Source organism: Myripristis murdjan, chromosome 12 (genome assembly GCF_902150065.1).
Source record: "Myripristis murdjan chromosome 12, fMyrMur1.1, whole genome shotgun sequence".
Classification (NCBI taxonomy): Eukaryota; Metazoa; Chordata; class Actinopteri; order Holocentriformes; family Holocentridae; genus Myripristis; species Myripristis murdjan.
This window is the reverse complement of record NC_043991.1, coordinates 24,042,770-24,058,413: the sequence shown is the minus strand read 5'-3', so window position 1 is coordinate 24,058,413 and position 15,644 is coordinate 24,042,770. Positions and strand designations below refer to the sequence as shown.

The 15,644-nt window shown below is 39.8% G+C and overlaps 3 protein-coding genes across 5 annotated transcripts; 1 reads left to right on the top strand and 2 right to left on the bottom strand.

Moving 5' to 3' along the window:
• Nucleotides 1–200: 200 nt before the first annotated feature.
• c21h18orf32 (chromosome 21 C18orf32 homolog) lies at nt 201–4,848 on the bottom strand. Of its 2 annotated transcripts, none has more exons than XM_030065443.1 (3): nt 4,714–4,848; nt 2,314–2,513; nt 201–594 (listed from the first exon to the last, which is right to left on the bottom strand). In XM_030065443.1, the coding sequence occupies exons 2-3, from the start codon at nt 2,491–2,493 to the stop codon at nt 529–531; spliced, it is 246 nt and encodes an 81-aa protein (XP_029921303.1). In that variant the 5' UTR covers nt 2,494–2,513; nt 4,714–4,848; the 3' UTR covers nt 201–528. The 2 variants fall into 2 exon arrangements, with proteins under 2 accessions (XP_029921303.1, XP_029921304.1); XM_030065444.1 differs by lacking the exon at nt 4,714–4,848 and adding an exon at nt 4,335–4,472.
• Nucleotides 4,484–10,383, top strand: rad1 (RAD1 homolog (S. pombe)). 2 transcript variants are annotated; one of them, XM_030065441.1, is made up of 7 exons: nt 4,484–4,625; nt 4,897–5,098; nt 5,776–5,884; nt 6,834–6,991; nt 7,972–8,072; nt 9,542–9,640; nt 9,792–10,383. In XM_030065441.1, exons 2-7 carry the CDS (start codon nt 4,904–4,906, stop codon nt 9,967–9,969), a joined length of 840 nt encoding a protein of 279 aa, XP_029921301.1. In that variant the 5' UTR covers nt 4,484–4,625; nt 4,897–4,903; the 3' UTR covers nt 9,970–10,383. The 2 variants fall into 2 exon arrangements, with proteins under 2 accessions (XP_029921301.1, XP_029921302.1); XM_030065442.1 differs by lacking the exon at nt 4,484–4,625 and having other exon boundaries at nt 4,869–5,098.
• Nucleotides 10,384–10,914: 531 nt separating this feature from the next.
• bxdc2 (brix domain containing 2) lies at nt 10,915–14,413 on the bottom strand. Its single transcript, XM_030065440.1, has 10 exons — nt 14,236–14,413; nt 13,793–13,904; nt 13,619–13,662; nt 13,448–13,518; nt 13,257–13,306; nt 13,058–13,131; nt 12,686–12,736; nt 12,082–12,183; nt 11,770–11,898; nt 10,915–11,501 (listed from the first exon to the last, which is right to left on the bottom strand). The coding sequence occupies exons 1-10, from the start codon at nt 14,380–14,382 to the stop codon at nt 11,253–11,255; spliced, it is 1,029 nt and encodes a 342-aa protein (XP_029921300.1). The 5' UTR covers nt 14,383–14,413; the 3' UTR covers nt 10,915–11,252.
• Nucleotides 14,414–15,644: the final 1,231 nt, after the last annotated feature.

The following is a 15,644-nucleotide window of genomic DNA, read 5'->3' as shown; positions in this document are numbered from 1 at the left end:
CTGGCTTTATACAGTCTGCCAGGCATTGCATTATTATGTGTATGAAAAATATAATGTTAGCAATATATATATATATCATTTACTGGCCCTGCACATCGTTCACTCTGCTAAAAATCAACTAGGCCTAGTTCCTTTTATTTTCTGAAATAAAATACAAATATAGGCCACTAAGGCACAATATGGAAACAATGAATCAAACCTTTATTTATTTATTATCATCCTTTTATTTAGTGATGAAAGAGTCTGACGTACAAAAACTTGTGATGTTATGCACTATCCTATACAGATTGTACATATTCAATAAAGTACCTGTTTTCAAATCATGATAAACAGGGGAAACAATAACAATTATGAATTTCTTAAAGCTATTGAGATGAAAAAAATATCATAAGCCAGCACACAAACATAATTTTGTAAGCGTCTAAGAATCAATTTATTACAAAGTAAAATCATAAGTTAATATATTTTTCTCTGTGTACTGAAATATTTACACAATTTTAGATGCATTAAAATAATGGAAAGAAGGTGTCAGTCTGTCTTCTTATCTGCTACTGTATGGGACCCATTGGCAGTGACCTCACCATTGGTTTCAGGCTGAAAGACATGAAAAGCAAAGAAATTCATAAAACCTGCAGTATTCAACACTGTACAATCATACACAGGCTCAACATTTGTGGTGAGGATAAGGTCTGTTGAAGAAATAACTGCCTTTACTCAAACTGTTTTTGATGATTAAATTTGACAAAAATACATATTGCCTACAGTGTCTGGACCAGTTGTGTACAACACAACAGGATTTTATGCAAGACAAGGGTTAAAACAAAAAAAAAAAAGTATTTAGGATTGATAACTTAACAGCAGATAAAATGTGAAATACCAACTAATGCGCCAATATCTTGAGAACAGTTTTCCTCCTCCACTTAAAAAAAGCAGCGATTTGAAAGTAAAATCCAGGCAGACAACATTATGTGATGGACTGTCACCATTAAAAGAACTGATATGTTCCATCACATAACCGTCCTGAACATGAACATTTATAAACAAAAAAAATATCTCATGTTAAGGTTTCACCTCCTTTTAAAGTTCCTGACAGAGTGCGACCTACTAACTACAACACAATAGCTTACTGATTTGTCTGAAAGATAAAGAACACTGTTATCCAATATGTTAAGCTACTGTCAATATTAACAATTTACTTCATTTAAACAGTGGGTTTTTTGAATAGTTCATTATTTAACTATAAGACAATTCAAAAAGCGGTTGTTAAAGACTTTCAAATTTTAGATTCCTTCAACCACCTCTGACTCTTTTTTTGCCTCTGCTGTTATGCCAGCTATTTCGGGATATGGCAGGGTTCATGTGTCTGAAAAATCTGTGTCACGGGTAAAGCAAGACATCACACAACTTTTGAATCGAGAGAGGCTTAAGAGATGCTAAGCTTTCTTTATAGTTGAAGAGTATCCGTGATCACAGAGCCACACAGCACCCACAGAGGGTCACAGAGTGGGTCTAAACACAATGTGCATGCCTAAAATAAATATACAACTACACACTAGTGGCCACAGATACTGTAGATACAGAGAGATTGAGACTAATTCAAAGAGAGATCAGTGCAGCAAGTCCATCAAGACCGACATCTCTACAGACCACCTTCCAGCAAAACCTTAGACTGGTGAGAAACTGCAGAAATTATGCAGTTCAAAATAAACCAGAACATGGGAAAACCTTAGGACTCTTAAAATAAAGAAAAAAGAGAAAAACCAAAATAAATATTACACACACACCTAGGTGCAAAGCTGTAGAAAACTTGTGCAGGAGCCAAGATGCAGATGCAATGCAAATATGAGAGAACACAGTACTGCATAACGCATAGCATAATGTTCTCGCCTCCTCAAAAACTAAAACTGAGACACACCCTTGAGCAAGGCACTCAAAATTGCATAGCAGCCGAAAATAGTAGGCCATGAGCCTCCCAGATGTGAATTTGTGCAGCTACCTTAATGTGACACAAAGAAGCTGATGGAAGAAAAAGGCATGTGTGCTTAAATGTTCACTGAATGACTAGGTGTTAACAAACAAACAAACAAAAAAAAAAAAAAACAGACTTTATGATTGATACTCTGTGTCTGCCACTAGTCCATTATGTGTGTCGGGCAAAGAGCTATGTAACTTTCATCTTTAGTCCAGTCTGACAGTGCTTTTGCACCATTTTCTACAAGTAGTTATGTAAAACCACAGTGTGCACATAAAATGGTGATAGCTGTGGAAAAAAAATAATAGCTGCTGGTCAAGGAGACAATGAAATAGGTTTACCTTGCAGGTCCCATTACTCTTTTCACTGGCCTTTAGGTCCCCTGTGCCCGTCTCCTGGACTGCTTTCTTGGTCCAGAACTTATTCATAATGGGGGAAATGAAAGGATAGAGAATCGGCTCCAGGAACCTCTTATAGACCCACAACAGGACAGGAATCACAATGCAGGGAATGCACACCATGGCTGTAGAACCCAAAGAGCCTGCAGCAGAGAGAGTGCAGACATGAGATGTTTAAACTGTATATGATAATGTCTTCACTTCACTGACAACCAGGGAGGAGCTCTTTTCAGACTCATAATCAGAAACCGACAATTTCTACAGTGTACAAGACAAAACACAGACCTGCTGACAGGGCATAGATGTTTGTGGCCAATAATGGTGGCAATTTAACTGGCTGACTGACTTGGTGTACCTTCCTAAACATGTCAGCGAGACAAGCTGAAATAACACAAGCTGACTGAAAACATAACCTGGGAGATTAATGTTTGATGTTATGACCACACACACACACACACACACACACACACACACACACACACACACACAAAATCCATGCAAAACAAAGAGAGTAGAGAAGAGCATGGCAAATTAACAAAAACTGTATCATAGCATCTTAAATATGTTTTATTTTTTAATTTGTTCCTGAACAAGTAATCAAAATATCATCAAAACTGAAATATGACCAAATACAATGCCAAACCCCAGGACAAGCAGGTTTGTTTTTATCTATATGAAGGGGCACAAAGTTGAAGTCACATAGAATAAGGTGAGCAGTACTGTTCATTTGGCTCAAAGTAAATTTGACTGATATGCTCATGATAATTTCCCTTGGTCAGCATCTACTGCTCTCCTGCCTGCAGTTTCCCATAGCTAGCAGGAACTGTATTTAGTGTGAGTGTTGGTAGAAGATGAATATCACTTAGCACCACTGAGAAGTCCCTGATACTCCTCAAGAAGACGACAAAGTGGTGCTCAGACAGACCATCAGGGCTTGGACGATACGCATATCTCCCAATTCAATGTTATCATGATACTTGGGTGCGGATTCGATGAGTATGGCGATTCTTAGGTACTGCCATTCAATATTTTGATGTAATGCAATTTTTTTGTTTTTAATTATCCTCTACTTTGTTTCATGAGATTCTGATTATCCTAAAGGTCAAAATGGGTCATTTAAAACACTGATGTCCAGTTTGGAAAAAAAAAGGTCTCACTACAATGAAACAACTAGTATGGGGGCTAAAATCATCACACACATGAATAAAATTGGGCTCTTTGAGTCTCAGCTTTCCAGTCAAACCCAATTTATGCGACACCAAGACTGTTTACGCCTCACTTTGCAGAAATAGACTATTTTACCACAGTCAAAAACAACATTTATGCTGCCTGCAAGTATAAAGTGGGAATGTCTGCAAAGGGGAGACCCATTGATGCCCAAAGAACCCATTTTCACTCAGATATTTTGAGGTCAGAGGTCAAGGGACCCCTTTGAAAATGGCAATGGCACATTTCCGCCCCCCGAAATTTAGCCTGACTTTGCAGCGATATTTAAATCAATAAAGTAACTTAAAACTCGATTATAAAATGCGACAAGAGACTCGTTATCGGTGGTGTCAGACTTTATATAACAAAGTTGTCCACACCACTTGCACAATCAGACATCGCCTCGTCAGTCCACACAGCTCAGGGCTGTCGTCGTCACGTCCGTGCCGGGGAGATTCATTACTCAGCCGGCTAGTTAGCCCACTAACACCTTCATGAAGTGGAAAAACGAGGCAGTAACGTTACTTGACGCATAGACACATGCTGTGTTTCATTCCTATTCACATTATTCTTGTCTACATTTTACCTGGTATCATAATTATTTACTAACTACGATGAAAACACAAAGCAAGCTCATGCTGCCAGCACTGTTGACGCTAACTGTGGCTAAGCTCTGGCTGGCTAACTTATCGGCTGTAGAGCTTTGTAACCTATAGGCTGGTCAGCTTTTAAAAATCAGATAAAGCACTGATTCTTACCTTTTTAGTATGTAGCAAACTAGTAAACGGAGGTTCGTAACTTTACAGTTGGAGAGGAAACAAGCTGAGGCGGCTTCCCGTGTGTGTTTGGATGCTGCGAAGTATCTGGAATCACCCCACGACATGCGCAACAGCCACTTCCGCCCTCAAGCAGACAGCCGGAAGTGTCGGCTTTACATGGCGCCCTTCTTCAAAACACAGCAAAAGGTTCATTTTTGTAGTTTTGCATAGACGTCGCCATTAAAACTCATGAAGAGGAATAAGAACAAGATCGTTTAAAGTTGTACGCACGTAAGTGAATGACACACCAGCACCGCCAGTGTCTATATTTTGAAATTTTACCACAGACGACATGGTTTTTAAGGATAGCTAATCTTACCTCGCTGTGTAAACAACTGCGTTAGCCACCTGCTGTTGTTTTCAGTAGTATAATGTAAAAATACGTCAAACTGTATACCGAAGTGTGTCCGTTTTATGGTTCCTGACAACGGAGAGACAACTGCTGTGAACTGAAGCGATAATTTTAAAGCGATAAAACGAGCTGTGTTGGTCTCCGACGCAGCGCAGCCATGCCTCTGTCCACCCAGTCCCAAGCCGACGAGGGGCAGTACACTCTGGTGGCCAGTCTGGATAACGCCCGCAATCTGTCCAACATACTGAAAGCCATCACCTTCAAGGACCATGCCATCTTCAGTGCCACCCCCAACGGGCTGAAGGTCACTGTGGAAGACAACAAGACCCTGCAGGCCAATGCCTTCATTCAGGTGTGTGTGTGTGTGTGTGTGTGTGTGTGTGTGTGTGTGTGTGTGTGTGTGTGTGTGTGTGTGTGTGTGTGTGTGTGTTTATGGACAGACAAAGGAGTCAAAGGTGTCTCAAGTCCCCAAAATCTGAATTTCAGGGCTCATTTTCTTAACACAGAGCTAATTTCTAAGATAGTCATACGTTGATACTATGAGACTTTTCCTGGCAATAAAATATATTAACAGAGGGCATGTATAAAACCTCAGTAATCAAAGTAGGCTAAATCAATTTGATTTCTGCCTGAATTACATCTAATCCTGTGTGGCATTTATCCAAGGGCCGAGTGCTAAGCCTCACTCAGTCAAAGCAATGGATCACTGAAGTGTTGTGACACCCAGTCTATATGTATGTATAGTTCCTGTAATTTGAAGTTAGCGTGTTATTGGGCTGCTTTGTTTTCAACTTGAAGCCGACAGGCCAGCGTAGCACTTCTGCTTCCGTGTTCTTATTCTGATGTTGCTTATATGTTTAAATACTTGAAACACATCGTCTTTCTGTTTACTTGTTATGAAATCTGGTATTTAGAGCTAAGAAATTTCACTGGCACTAGTATTACGTGCCAAAACTAATACTGTGACATTGTTAACTCCATTGTAGTGATGATATTTAAAATAGTATACTTGTCTTATTTTCCTTTCAGGCTGAGATCTTCCAAGAGTTCACCATCAGGGAAGATTCAGTGGGGTTTCAAGTCAACCTCACTGTTCTGCTGGACTGCCTCACAATCTTTGGAGGAAGCACGGTACCAGGTAAAGATTAAGACCACCCGACTGCAAGCGCGACATAGTCTAGTGAGTCTCGGGTGCTATTTCTTATTCCAGTTCCCAATCTGAGATGGTGGCCTAGTTTTGAAGACAATCAAGCATTATCGAGACGTCTGTAAGAACCAGAAATGATGACCGCCTTGCAACAGCCAAAAATAGACCACTGACTATTTCAGTGATTGACTGTGTTGGTTAACATAGCAGTGTTGTTACTGTGGTCAGCTCTCGAGCCAGACTTCTCAAAGAGCTTGTTTTCATTGAGGCATTTAAATGCCTTGACCCACCCCTTAATCCCAGTAGTATGTACAATTTTAGACTGATTTCAAAGAGTTTCAAGAGTAGTTAAACTGTTGCATTTTTCTTTTTCAAGAGTAGTTAAACTGTTGCATTTTTCTTAATAGGCTGGGATTGTACCCACTGTCAAAGAGCTGCTAATAATTTGCAGGTTAAACAGGCTTCAAATATTTCTTTAATCAGTCTAATAGGGAGAATGTTTGGCATAGGTAGAAGGTTTTATACTGGTTGTCATTTCCAAAAAATTCTGTATGCTCCCATGGTGTGTGTATTAACACCTAAAATGCCTGATGTTTCAAGCACACATGCTCTACATCAGATACTTTCTGTGACTTGTTTCAGTTTTCCTTGTTGAACACATGCAACTGATGATTAGGATACACATGCTGTGTTTTTCTCCAATCCAGTTCCTCATGAGACATCATTGACATTGACAGTCCTCATTTCTCTCATTCAACACTTGTTCAAAGGTTGTCTCATAGCCTGTAATATGAAGAAATAAATGAAAATTACACCGTACAACTCTAAACATAATGTCCATGAGAGCAAGGAAACACTCCTACAAGGAATCTCTCTCCAGGACAGTCAGTTGTGCAATGTGTTTATCTTCATTCCACTATGCCCCTTGTTGTGCTTTCAGGAGTGACCACATCCCTGCGGATGTGCTACATGGGGTACGGCTACCCGCTGACCCTCTTCCTGGAGGAGGGTGGGGTGGTGACTGTGTGTAAAATCAACACACAAGAACCTGAAGAGCCTATCGACTTTGACTTCTGCAGCACTAACGTCACAAACAAGGTAGACCGTCACCATTTCATATGGTTAAAGCACTTTTATAGATGAATTTGATCAAAAGTCATGGAAAAACGATTGAATCCTGTCTGGAAATAACATGTTATCGTTAGTGTTCAGGCTAAATTTATACCATGCAACTAGCCGGTGGTCTTTTGCTGTGTTTTTTTTTTTTTTTTTTAAGTTAAGGTTGAATCAAACATTTTGCATTTTCAAGGCCTGAGAAAGTTTTGGAAAATTATAAATTATCTACAAAGATTTGGAAAAGCTGTGGAAATTTAAGGAGAACCCACATTATCACAGTTCATGTTTATTTATTTATTGTGAAATATACATAACTGAACCAGCCAGTCAGAAGCTGCATGGATAATGCTAATTTGTCATGTGTTTCATTCCCCCTTCCCACTGTTTGGCCAAAAATATCCATTAAATAATCATTAATCGTGAGGCTTTAACTAGTTATGTACTGTTAGCTTGTCAAGACAAATTACTTTTGAGAGTTTGGAGTAAATCTCAAGGTTGAACTAACACTATCTGTGTTATTCTTCAAGTTGTAGCCCAAATATTTCCATTATTATAACAGCTCATAAATGCAGAAAATGCAGTCGTGGAAATTTGGAGAAAAGTCATGGAAAAATCTGGGAATTTCTGTGGTAAAAAGGATTGGCAAGCCTGGATAATGTTTGGTTTGCTGGTTTTCAGACGCTTACTGAAGGAACTAATAGGAGAAGCACAATCTTTCATAATATTAGCTCATATTAATCTGGTTGCTAATGTCAAATTTCATGTGATGTTCTGCCAGTTGTCTGACTGCTTGTGTAACATACCAGGACACAAAGATTCAAATGTTCACAGTACTTAAAGTGATTTCTACTTTTAGACCTAAGCCACAGCGCAGCATATTTCCATAGTTCTCTAGTAAGAGCAACACTCTTAACAGTCTTACTGACTTGTCTGATGTTTCCACTGTCCGGTTTTTCAAAAAGGTGATCCTGCAGTCAGAGAGTCTGAAGGAAGCGTTCTCAGAGCTGGACATGACCAGTGAGGTGCTACAGATCACCATGTCGCCCAGCCAGCCGTACTTCAGGTGTGTGCTGTCACAAATCTTAAAAGTGTTCATCTATGTGATGTGCTCTTGCTTAGAAAAAAAGGGGAAACATTCTCACACTGACAAAAACTGTGACATGCTCAAGGCTGGATGCGCACAATGACCCCTTTTCCAGGGTTAGCCAGGGCTTGCTGATTTTTCCTACCCCTTCATTTCCCACTGGAAAAAGAATGATTTCACTCCTTTCTCATCTTTTGCCATAGATGGTTGTTGAGTAAGGATATGGTGTCATATGAAAAACACTGTCATCAGCCTTGTGCTGTAGACATGTGTAGTCAGCCCTGGCCCTGTAAAGGCCTGCTGTTGGGAAGGGGCCAGGTGTAACACAGCCTATGTATAACATTATATTGCATCAGTTTGACCTCTGTATTAATTGAACGTGAAAGTGTCCTACAGACAGTTTTTTTTTTTTTTATCAGATTCATCAGGTGTTTTGCTTCTGGCAGTTAGCTACGTGTTATGTCATAAAAATGATGGCTGGCAGGGAGAGGAGGAAAGTCGTGAAATTTCGTCTTGCAAAATTTCTGAGCTGTTAGTACAAAAAAGTGTGACTGAGGCGAATCAAATTTGGTCAAAGGGTGCAAACTTGTCATAAATGTAATTATTATTTTTTTAGCAATGGACTTTTCTCCCTCCATTTATATCTTTAAGATCCCCTTAATTTACCCCAGTATTTCTAAAAATAAACCTCTTAACAGATAAGTTTTTGGAAGATTGATTTTTAGAAAAGAGAAGTGCTTTGAGAGAGGTTTTCGATGATTATGTGTCCATATCTAGCCACTTGGCGGAGCCCTTAACTCAGGGGTGTCAAACTGGTGCCATGGAGGGCCGAGAGGTTGCAGGTTTTCATTCCAGCCGAGAACTCCACCAGGTGATTTCACTGATTAGTTCATTCTCTCTGCTTGGAGGCGGGGTAATCAGTGAAATCACCTGGTGGAGTTTTGGGTTGGAATGAAAACCTGCAGCCTCTCGGCCCTCCATGGCACCAGTTTGACACCCCTGCCTTAACTCATATATACATGCCAGAAAAATAATCTTGGCTTAATTAAAAAAAAAAAAAAAAAAAAAAGACTGTTAATGAAGGGATGTAAATGTGTAATTTTTCAAGTTTAATCTGAAGCACATTGTCCTCCCCATGATTTCTATATTTATTTAAAGAAGAAAAAAATAAAGAGATGGTACTGTAATTACATCTTTAGAATACAGTGTGTGGGAGCTACCAGCTAGGGAAACACACTTTTTCAATAAACTTGAATTGAAATTTGAACTTGAATTGAACCGAATTTGTGGCTTGTGAGAAATCATTTCATCATACTCCCTCTGAAATTTTGGGTTTGCAGTACAGGAATTCTGGGGAGATTTTTGGTATTACTATGTATTGATTTCCTTCTTTTCCTTTAGGCTACATTGTGTTTCTTGTCTCTTTTTGTTGTGTTCCGATACCTCAGGTTGTCCACCTTTGGGAATTCGGGAAATGCTCACTACGATTACCCAAAAGACTCAGACATGGTGGAGCTGTTCCAGTGCACCAAGACACAGACCAGCAGGTTTGCATTGTGTCATGACTAGTGTCTAATGCATTTTTAAGATTGCAAAGGAGTGATATACGCGTGGTGTATATCACTGTGGTCTTCACTTTATATGTCCAGGACGCTGACTCTAATTATTCTGTGCTGTCCTCCCTGTTGACTGTGGCAGGTACAAGATGTCGCTGCTGAAGCCGTCCACCAAGGCACTGGCTTTATCTTGCAAAGTGTCCGTGAGGACAGACAGCAGAGGCTTCCTGTCCCTGCAGTACCTCGTCAGGAACGATGATGGACAGATATGCTTTGTAGAATATTATTGCTGCCCTGATGAGGAGGTGCAGGAGGAGTGATGACAGCCCTTCAAACTGGCTTTTAGATGGAACATGGTATTTACCCCTGACAAGCACAAGAGTGATAAGAGCAAATGTCTGCTCTCTGTTTGAGAGCCCTTCACCCTTACAGTAGGAATGGTGTTGGAATTGCCGAGCACACCCAGCACTACACACTGTACAGTGTTATGCTTCATGATTGTTTATTTGCTAATTATATTTCTATTTGTCTGAACACACATCCTAAGTTTTCAGTGAATGTTGTAAATATTCCTAATGCTTCTGCCTTTGGCCCTTTTGTATGATACATGCTGATATTGTTGAGTTCTCTGACCCAAGAGTGATTGGACATGTCAGTTTGCACGTGTTGTGGCCAAAGCCTCTACTGTACATGCCTTGACATATTTAAGTAAAAAAAAAGTAATTATTCTTTAAGACTGCTTTGTATCTCTTTTGCAAACCGAGTTACTTGAAATTGTAATTACTAAAATACAAAATACAGTCACACCTCAGAGGATAAGGACAACTGGTTCATCTGCTACTTTATTCAGCCCACTGGGTTAAAGAATTTGGGGCCATTACCTTAATACCTGACTCAAAATATAAAGGGTCCCATCTTGCTGTATTGGTGAGAATATTTATAGACTATTATTTGTTGGAGGTAACTATTACTGAAGTTAAAATTAACATTAAGCATTTTATTTTCAGCATTATGGGAGAGATACATTGTGTAACAGACCTTGAACAGCATGTGATGTGTCCTGGGTATTTCCACCAGGTGGAAGGTAGTATTTCCTTGCATAGAATAATGCTAGGTCAAGGATGGTACCATTTCCTTTGAGAAATACAGTAGACCACATTTAGTGCCTAAAGGTACTAGAAATACAGATAATTATGATTTCTGTGAATAAAATAAGAGGGGCAATCTTGAATAATGATTGAGTTATGCATTAAAATGTAAAATAATACAGGGAAGAATGAATGGATTTATTTCCATGACTTAGAAAATAACTGTAATTACAATCAGACTCTATAAACAACTGTTTAGACAAAAATGGTTGCAACAAAAAGGATGCACTAACATGTTGCCTGTAGTCTGGACCCTCACACAACTTAAAACATACACGCTGTAAATTCTGCTCACACCACCAAATGACTATGATGAGACAAATACCTGCAGGCAGACTCAAATCTGCACGTAATCTAACCTTGACTGATTTCACTGTCATGTTAAACAACGTATTTTCTTAAGACATCATTGTATCATCGCAAGTCATTCACACAGCTTCGTTCTGTCCATCCAGTTACTTCCGTGCCATCTGCATCCTCTGTCTTTTGAAGGCTTTGTGTTTGTTCTTCTTTACAGCTTTCGGCTCAGGTGGCTCAGTCTCGATGTGGACGGGCTTCTCCTCCGCTGGAGTTCGGAAGACGTCTGCAGTCACATCTCTAACCACGTCATCTTTTGCTTCACTTTTCTTTATGCTCTGCAGTTCCTTCACAATCTGCTTCTCACGCAGCCTGGCTGCCGTGGCCAGTCGGATCTGTCGCCGGTGCTGCAAAAGGGACTGACATCACTACCAAGTATGATGATGTGTCATAGCCCACTCAGTGGCAACTGTCACCCAATTCAATGATATTCGACTTGTTTATGAAACTCAACACTATTTAGCATGGTGATTTGTCAGGGAATCCTCAGGGCACGTTAAAGAATGTGTCTAATATTGAGATTAATCAAGTTATCATGAAAATGGCATTTCATTATTTAACTAAATAAAATCATGCTGATAATCTCTTTAGTCAGAAGTACTGATTGAATTTTACCATGTTAGGAGAGAGGAAGAATGGGTTTTCATAGAGTGTAGGACCCACAAAGCTCCCCTGAAAGATCTTGATGAGGTTGAGAACGAAGCGAGGCCCGATCTCCACTAGAGACGCATCCTCCTCGATAATCTTAAAAGTGGTGCAGGGAAAACGGATCGGTCAGATTAGAAAAGTCAACTGTTACATTGTTGGACTTGAGATTTCAGAAGGCACACAACAAAGAAAATATTTAATTCACAATTCACAAATCCTTGTAATAGATACTAAAAATGCCGATTCATGCAACTAACCCTCCGAGAGGTGGAATCTCACCTGGTAGTTTCTAAACCATATTCTGTTGTCTGCAATGGTAAATGTGAAGACGTGGTCCACAAAAGGCTGACTCTTAGGGTGGTAGTGTGGAGTGGAGAATGTCTACAACAAGAAAACATAACAAGTGTCCCCTTAAAACACCAATATTACAGCGAAGTAAAAGTCTTTGCAAAACAAGCTTTAACATATGCAACACCTCACAATGTTATTAAAAATAATAATAATAAAAATAAAAGTAAAACAGATGACCTGCTGGCACTTCCAAATAGGGCTGGGCGATACAGTTAAAAAGAAAATTATGATGCAAAAATGTTCACTACCACTAAAAATAAATTAATATTGCAATATCTATGAAAAATAAAAGCAGTATGATATGGATACCGTATCATGCAGCCCTATTTCCAAATAAGACCAAACTTGCATACGGTTTACCCAGCCTGCCCTCGATTGAGTGACATGTCTGTCGACCAATAAAACATTATGCTCAAAGTTTGAGCGCACTCAGGTCAGCAGCGTATTGTTCAGCTCTGTCTCAGGCGAGGATCTAAACATGTAGTATACGTTAATGTATATCTGACAAACCTCCCATGAAGTGACCACATACCTGGATGAAGAGCTCCTTCAGCAGAGCATAGTGGGGTTCTTTGTCAAATTTCTGTCAGAGGAAATACAGAAAATCATAAGGGGCTGAATGTGTCCATGTTTTACTCAGTAGACTTGTTTCAGGACAATGTAAAAACTCTTGTTTGACCTCACAAATATACTGAGAGGGTTCAACACAGCTGTCATTCTGCTGATAAATATTCTGACTTGATATCATCTATTGTCAACATATAAACACATATTCCAAGCAAAATGTCAAGAGTAGCTGGGGAAACTCCTATCAGCTAAACACATGTATTGTAATGGACAAATGTGTTTGAGTGATTCACAGCAAGTGTCCCAGTGACAAACCCCAGCACCCGATGCTACTCACAGGATCAAATGACAGCAGCGGTCTGGATCCTTTCAGGCAGTTCCCTGTCATTTTGAGTTCAGCCAACGTATGGACTGGAACAGGGAAGAAAACGTGATGAGTAACACTTCCATGTATCTTGCAATTCCCTCGTGTTGCCACTGCCACAGAATAAACATTACCAGTTGCTCTGTGTCGTAGTAAGAGAAAGACAACTCACTGTTTTGAACCAGAAACTTTGCAGAAGGTCCATGAGGGCTGTTTGAAATCCTGCAGGGGGTTAAAAAAAAAAAAAAAAAAAAATCACTGCATTAAGTTCACCTCAGATTTATTCGCCAACATATATAGAGAAGGTCATAAAAATACATCAAAATGACTAGTTTAAGAGTGGGACAAAGACCAAATACTCACCACATGTACAGATCTTGCTTTTTCTTTGCCTCAAAGAAGAGGCACTTGTTGCAGTTTTTGATTTCACACACCTAAGAGACAATTAAATCATTAGCTATATTGCAATGCAACTCTAAAATGTGGCATAATTTTCTTTAAGTAACTGGGCCACACTGGCCAACACACACTCACCTCATTTATAACAAACAGCTTGTCCTTTCTGTCCATTTTGGTATCTGACAGAGATAAAATACTCTCATTGAGAAAACATGCACAATAAGAGAAGTTGCAATAGCATGACCTGCAAAAACCACACTTGGCTCCTGTGTTACAGTGTCAGTGCAGCTGGCTGTGTGGATGTGCTACCTGCTTTTGAATGAGGCATCATGGTCCTCAAGTCCTGCATCAGGTGCCTTGTTCTGAAGTTGATGCCTCTGGAGGAGAAAATGAGAACCCGTTCCTTGTTCGTCCATTTGCCCTGTTCAAGAGAGGAAAACCTTGAGCTTGTAACACATTGTGCCTCACAGCCACAACAAAGTAAAAGACACAGCAACAGATTAAGCTCAAGACACTCGAAGTTACATTACTGATCCCTGAGGAAAGTTGGGAACAAACATCAGTCACGGTTTCATATCCATAAATCAAGCTGTGGTTGATGACTCTCGCCGCCAAACAGCAGCATGTTAATCCAGGCAATAGGAAACCTTCATATTTCCCATAATGCTGGAAGAGTTTGTTTGTGTAGGCAACCTGTGTGCGACTTGTGCCGCTAACACCAGCTCGCCTATCAGTCATTTATAAACACGTACCTTTGAAACTGGTGCCGGGACACTGATTTCATTTTTCTTCTCCTGTTCATCTTCAGGTGCTGAACTGGCATTCCCTATAAATCGGGCTTTCTTTGCTTTATTGTCGCCGGGAGCCTTCCCTCCACGTTTTCTCTTAAATGTCGACATGTTTGAGTAGGCGAGTGAGAAGCAGGAAGCACATGAACACAACACGTGAGGGCAGAGCGTGGCGGAGGAGACAGACTCCGCCTAGTGCCGCGGAGTGGTACTGCACCACTACACAAGACACGAAAAATGCGATGTAGACTCCAACAATAACGGGGACACTTTAGATAATTAATATCACCGACAACGGGCCATTCACCATGGTCAGACATTTAGTGTTTGATGAAAAGGTAAATAAATATAAAACAGCCGCCAAATGAATACATCAATGCACCAATGCACTGTCAAGCACACTACATATCAGTTCAGGAACAAGACTTAGTACATCATTACCTGGAGCGAAATACTGTAGAACAAGTTGAACATAATGTGAGGTATGAGTTCATCAAAAACAAAAAACATTGCTGTTTAGATAGTTTGTCTTTTCAGCTGTTCTTTCCTCTCCTCTTCTTCAACTTGGTGTTGACTGGAGAATCACATGAGGAGCTGCTCCTGTGAGGTGGATAGAAGAAAAAGCCAGCCTGTTTATTATGGTGTATGTATGTCATGTCAACATTTGAACAAATTGATGTTTCAGTTAAAACTCAGCAACAGCCTCTTTCAAACAAGCCCCTGTGCAGTTCACAACAAAAATAGCAGTGTGTTTTAGTCAGTAAGAGTGATTTCAGCACTTTAAGAAGTTGAAAATTATGGAAGCATATTGCTGCCATGCCAGAAGAAAAAAAATAGCCTATAACGTGATAAGTTTCAGGTTATAATGTGATGCGGGTACAATTTTTTTTTTCTGGCGTGAAACTTATCCTGTTATAACGTGAAACTTATCGCGTCATAACATGATAACATCACATTATAAACATGATAATATGTATTGTTAAAACGTGAAAGCTTAGATAGTGCAGTTTGTATCCATGGAGCCTGCCGTGCCCCCTCAGCTGATCAATGAGAAAGGAGGCTCCCGACCTCCAGAGGGTCGGACTCATTCATTCCTCTGTCCAACCCCATGCATTTTACAATCCTCCTTAATGTATGCATAATCGTCACAATATCATCCACAGTCCTCGATAACAACAGAATCTCGCCACGTTTCAGCCCAAGCATGAAACAGAATATGTTTATGTATATGAGCCATATTCCTCAATTAATCCGTCCGCACACCGTGTAATGGGAGTTTTATGTTCTGTTTCATTTATATGTTCTGTTTCAGTTATAATGTGATAAGTTTCACGTTATGTGATACTGGTACATTTTTTTTTTTTTTTTCAGCA

What these genes read in the sequence shown, in the direction of transcription:
- c21h18orf32 (XM_030065443.1), bottom strand. Translation starts at nt 2,493, where the DNA reads ATGGTGTGCATTCCCTGCATTGTGATTCCTGTCCTGTTGTGGGTCTAT. An exon ending in AGAGTAATGGGACCTGCAAG is followed by an intron (nt 595 to 2,313) that starts GTAAACCTATTT and finishes CATGTCTTTCAG; the next exon opens with CCTGAAACCAATGGTGAGGT.
- rad1 (XM_030065441.1), top strand. Translation starts at nt 4,904, where the DNA reads ATGCCTCTGTCCACCCAGTCCCAAGCCGACGAGGGGCAGTACACTCTG. An exon ending in TGGAGGAAGCACGGTACCAG is followed by an intron (nt 5,885 to 6,833) that starts GTAAAGATTAAG and finishes TTGTGCTTTCAG; the next exon opens with GAGTGACCACATCCCTGCGG. An exon ending in ACCAAGACACAGACCAGCAG is followed by an intron (nt 9,641 to 9,791) that starts GTTTGCATTGTG and finishes TGACTGTGGCAG; the next exon opens with GTACAAGATGTCGCTGCTGA.
- bxdc2 (XM_030065440.1), bottom strand. Translation starts at nt 14,382, where the DNA reads ATGTCGACATTTAAGAGAAAACGTGGAGGGAAGGCTCCCGGCGACAAT. An exon ending in CGCTGCTGTCATTTGATCCT is followed by an intron (nt 12,737 to 13,057) that starts GTGAGTAGCATC and finishes TTCCTCTGACAG; the next exon opens with AAATTTGACAAAGAACCCCA. An exon ending in TGAAGGAGCTCTTCATCCAG is followed by an intron (nt 12,184 to 12,685) that starts GTATGTGGTCAC and finishes TTCTTGTTGTAG; the next exon opens with ACATTCTCCACTCCACACTA.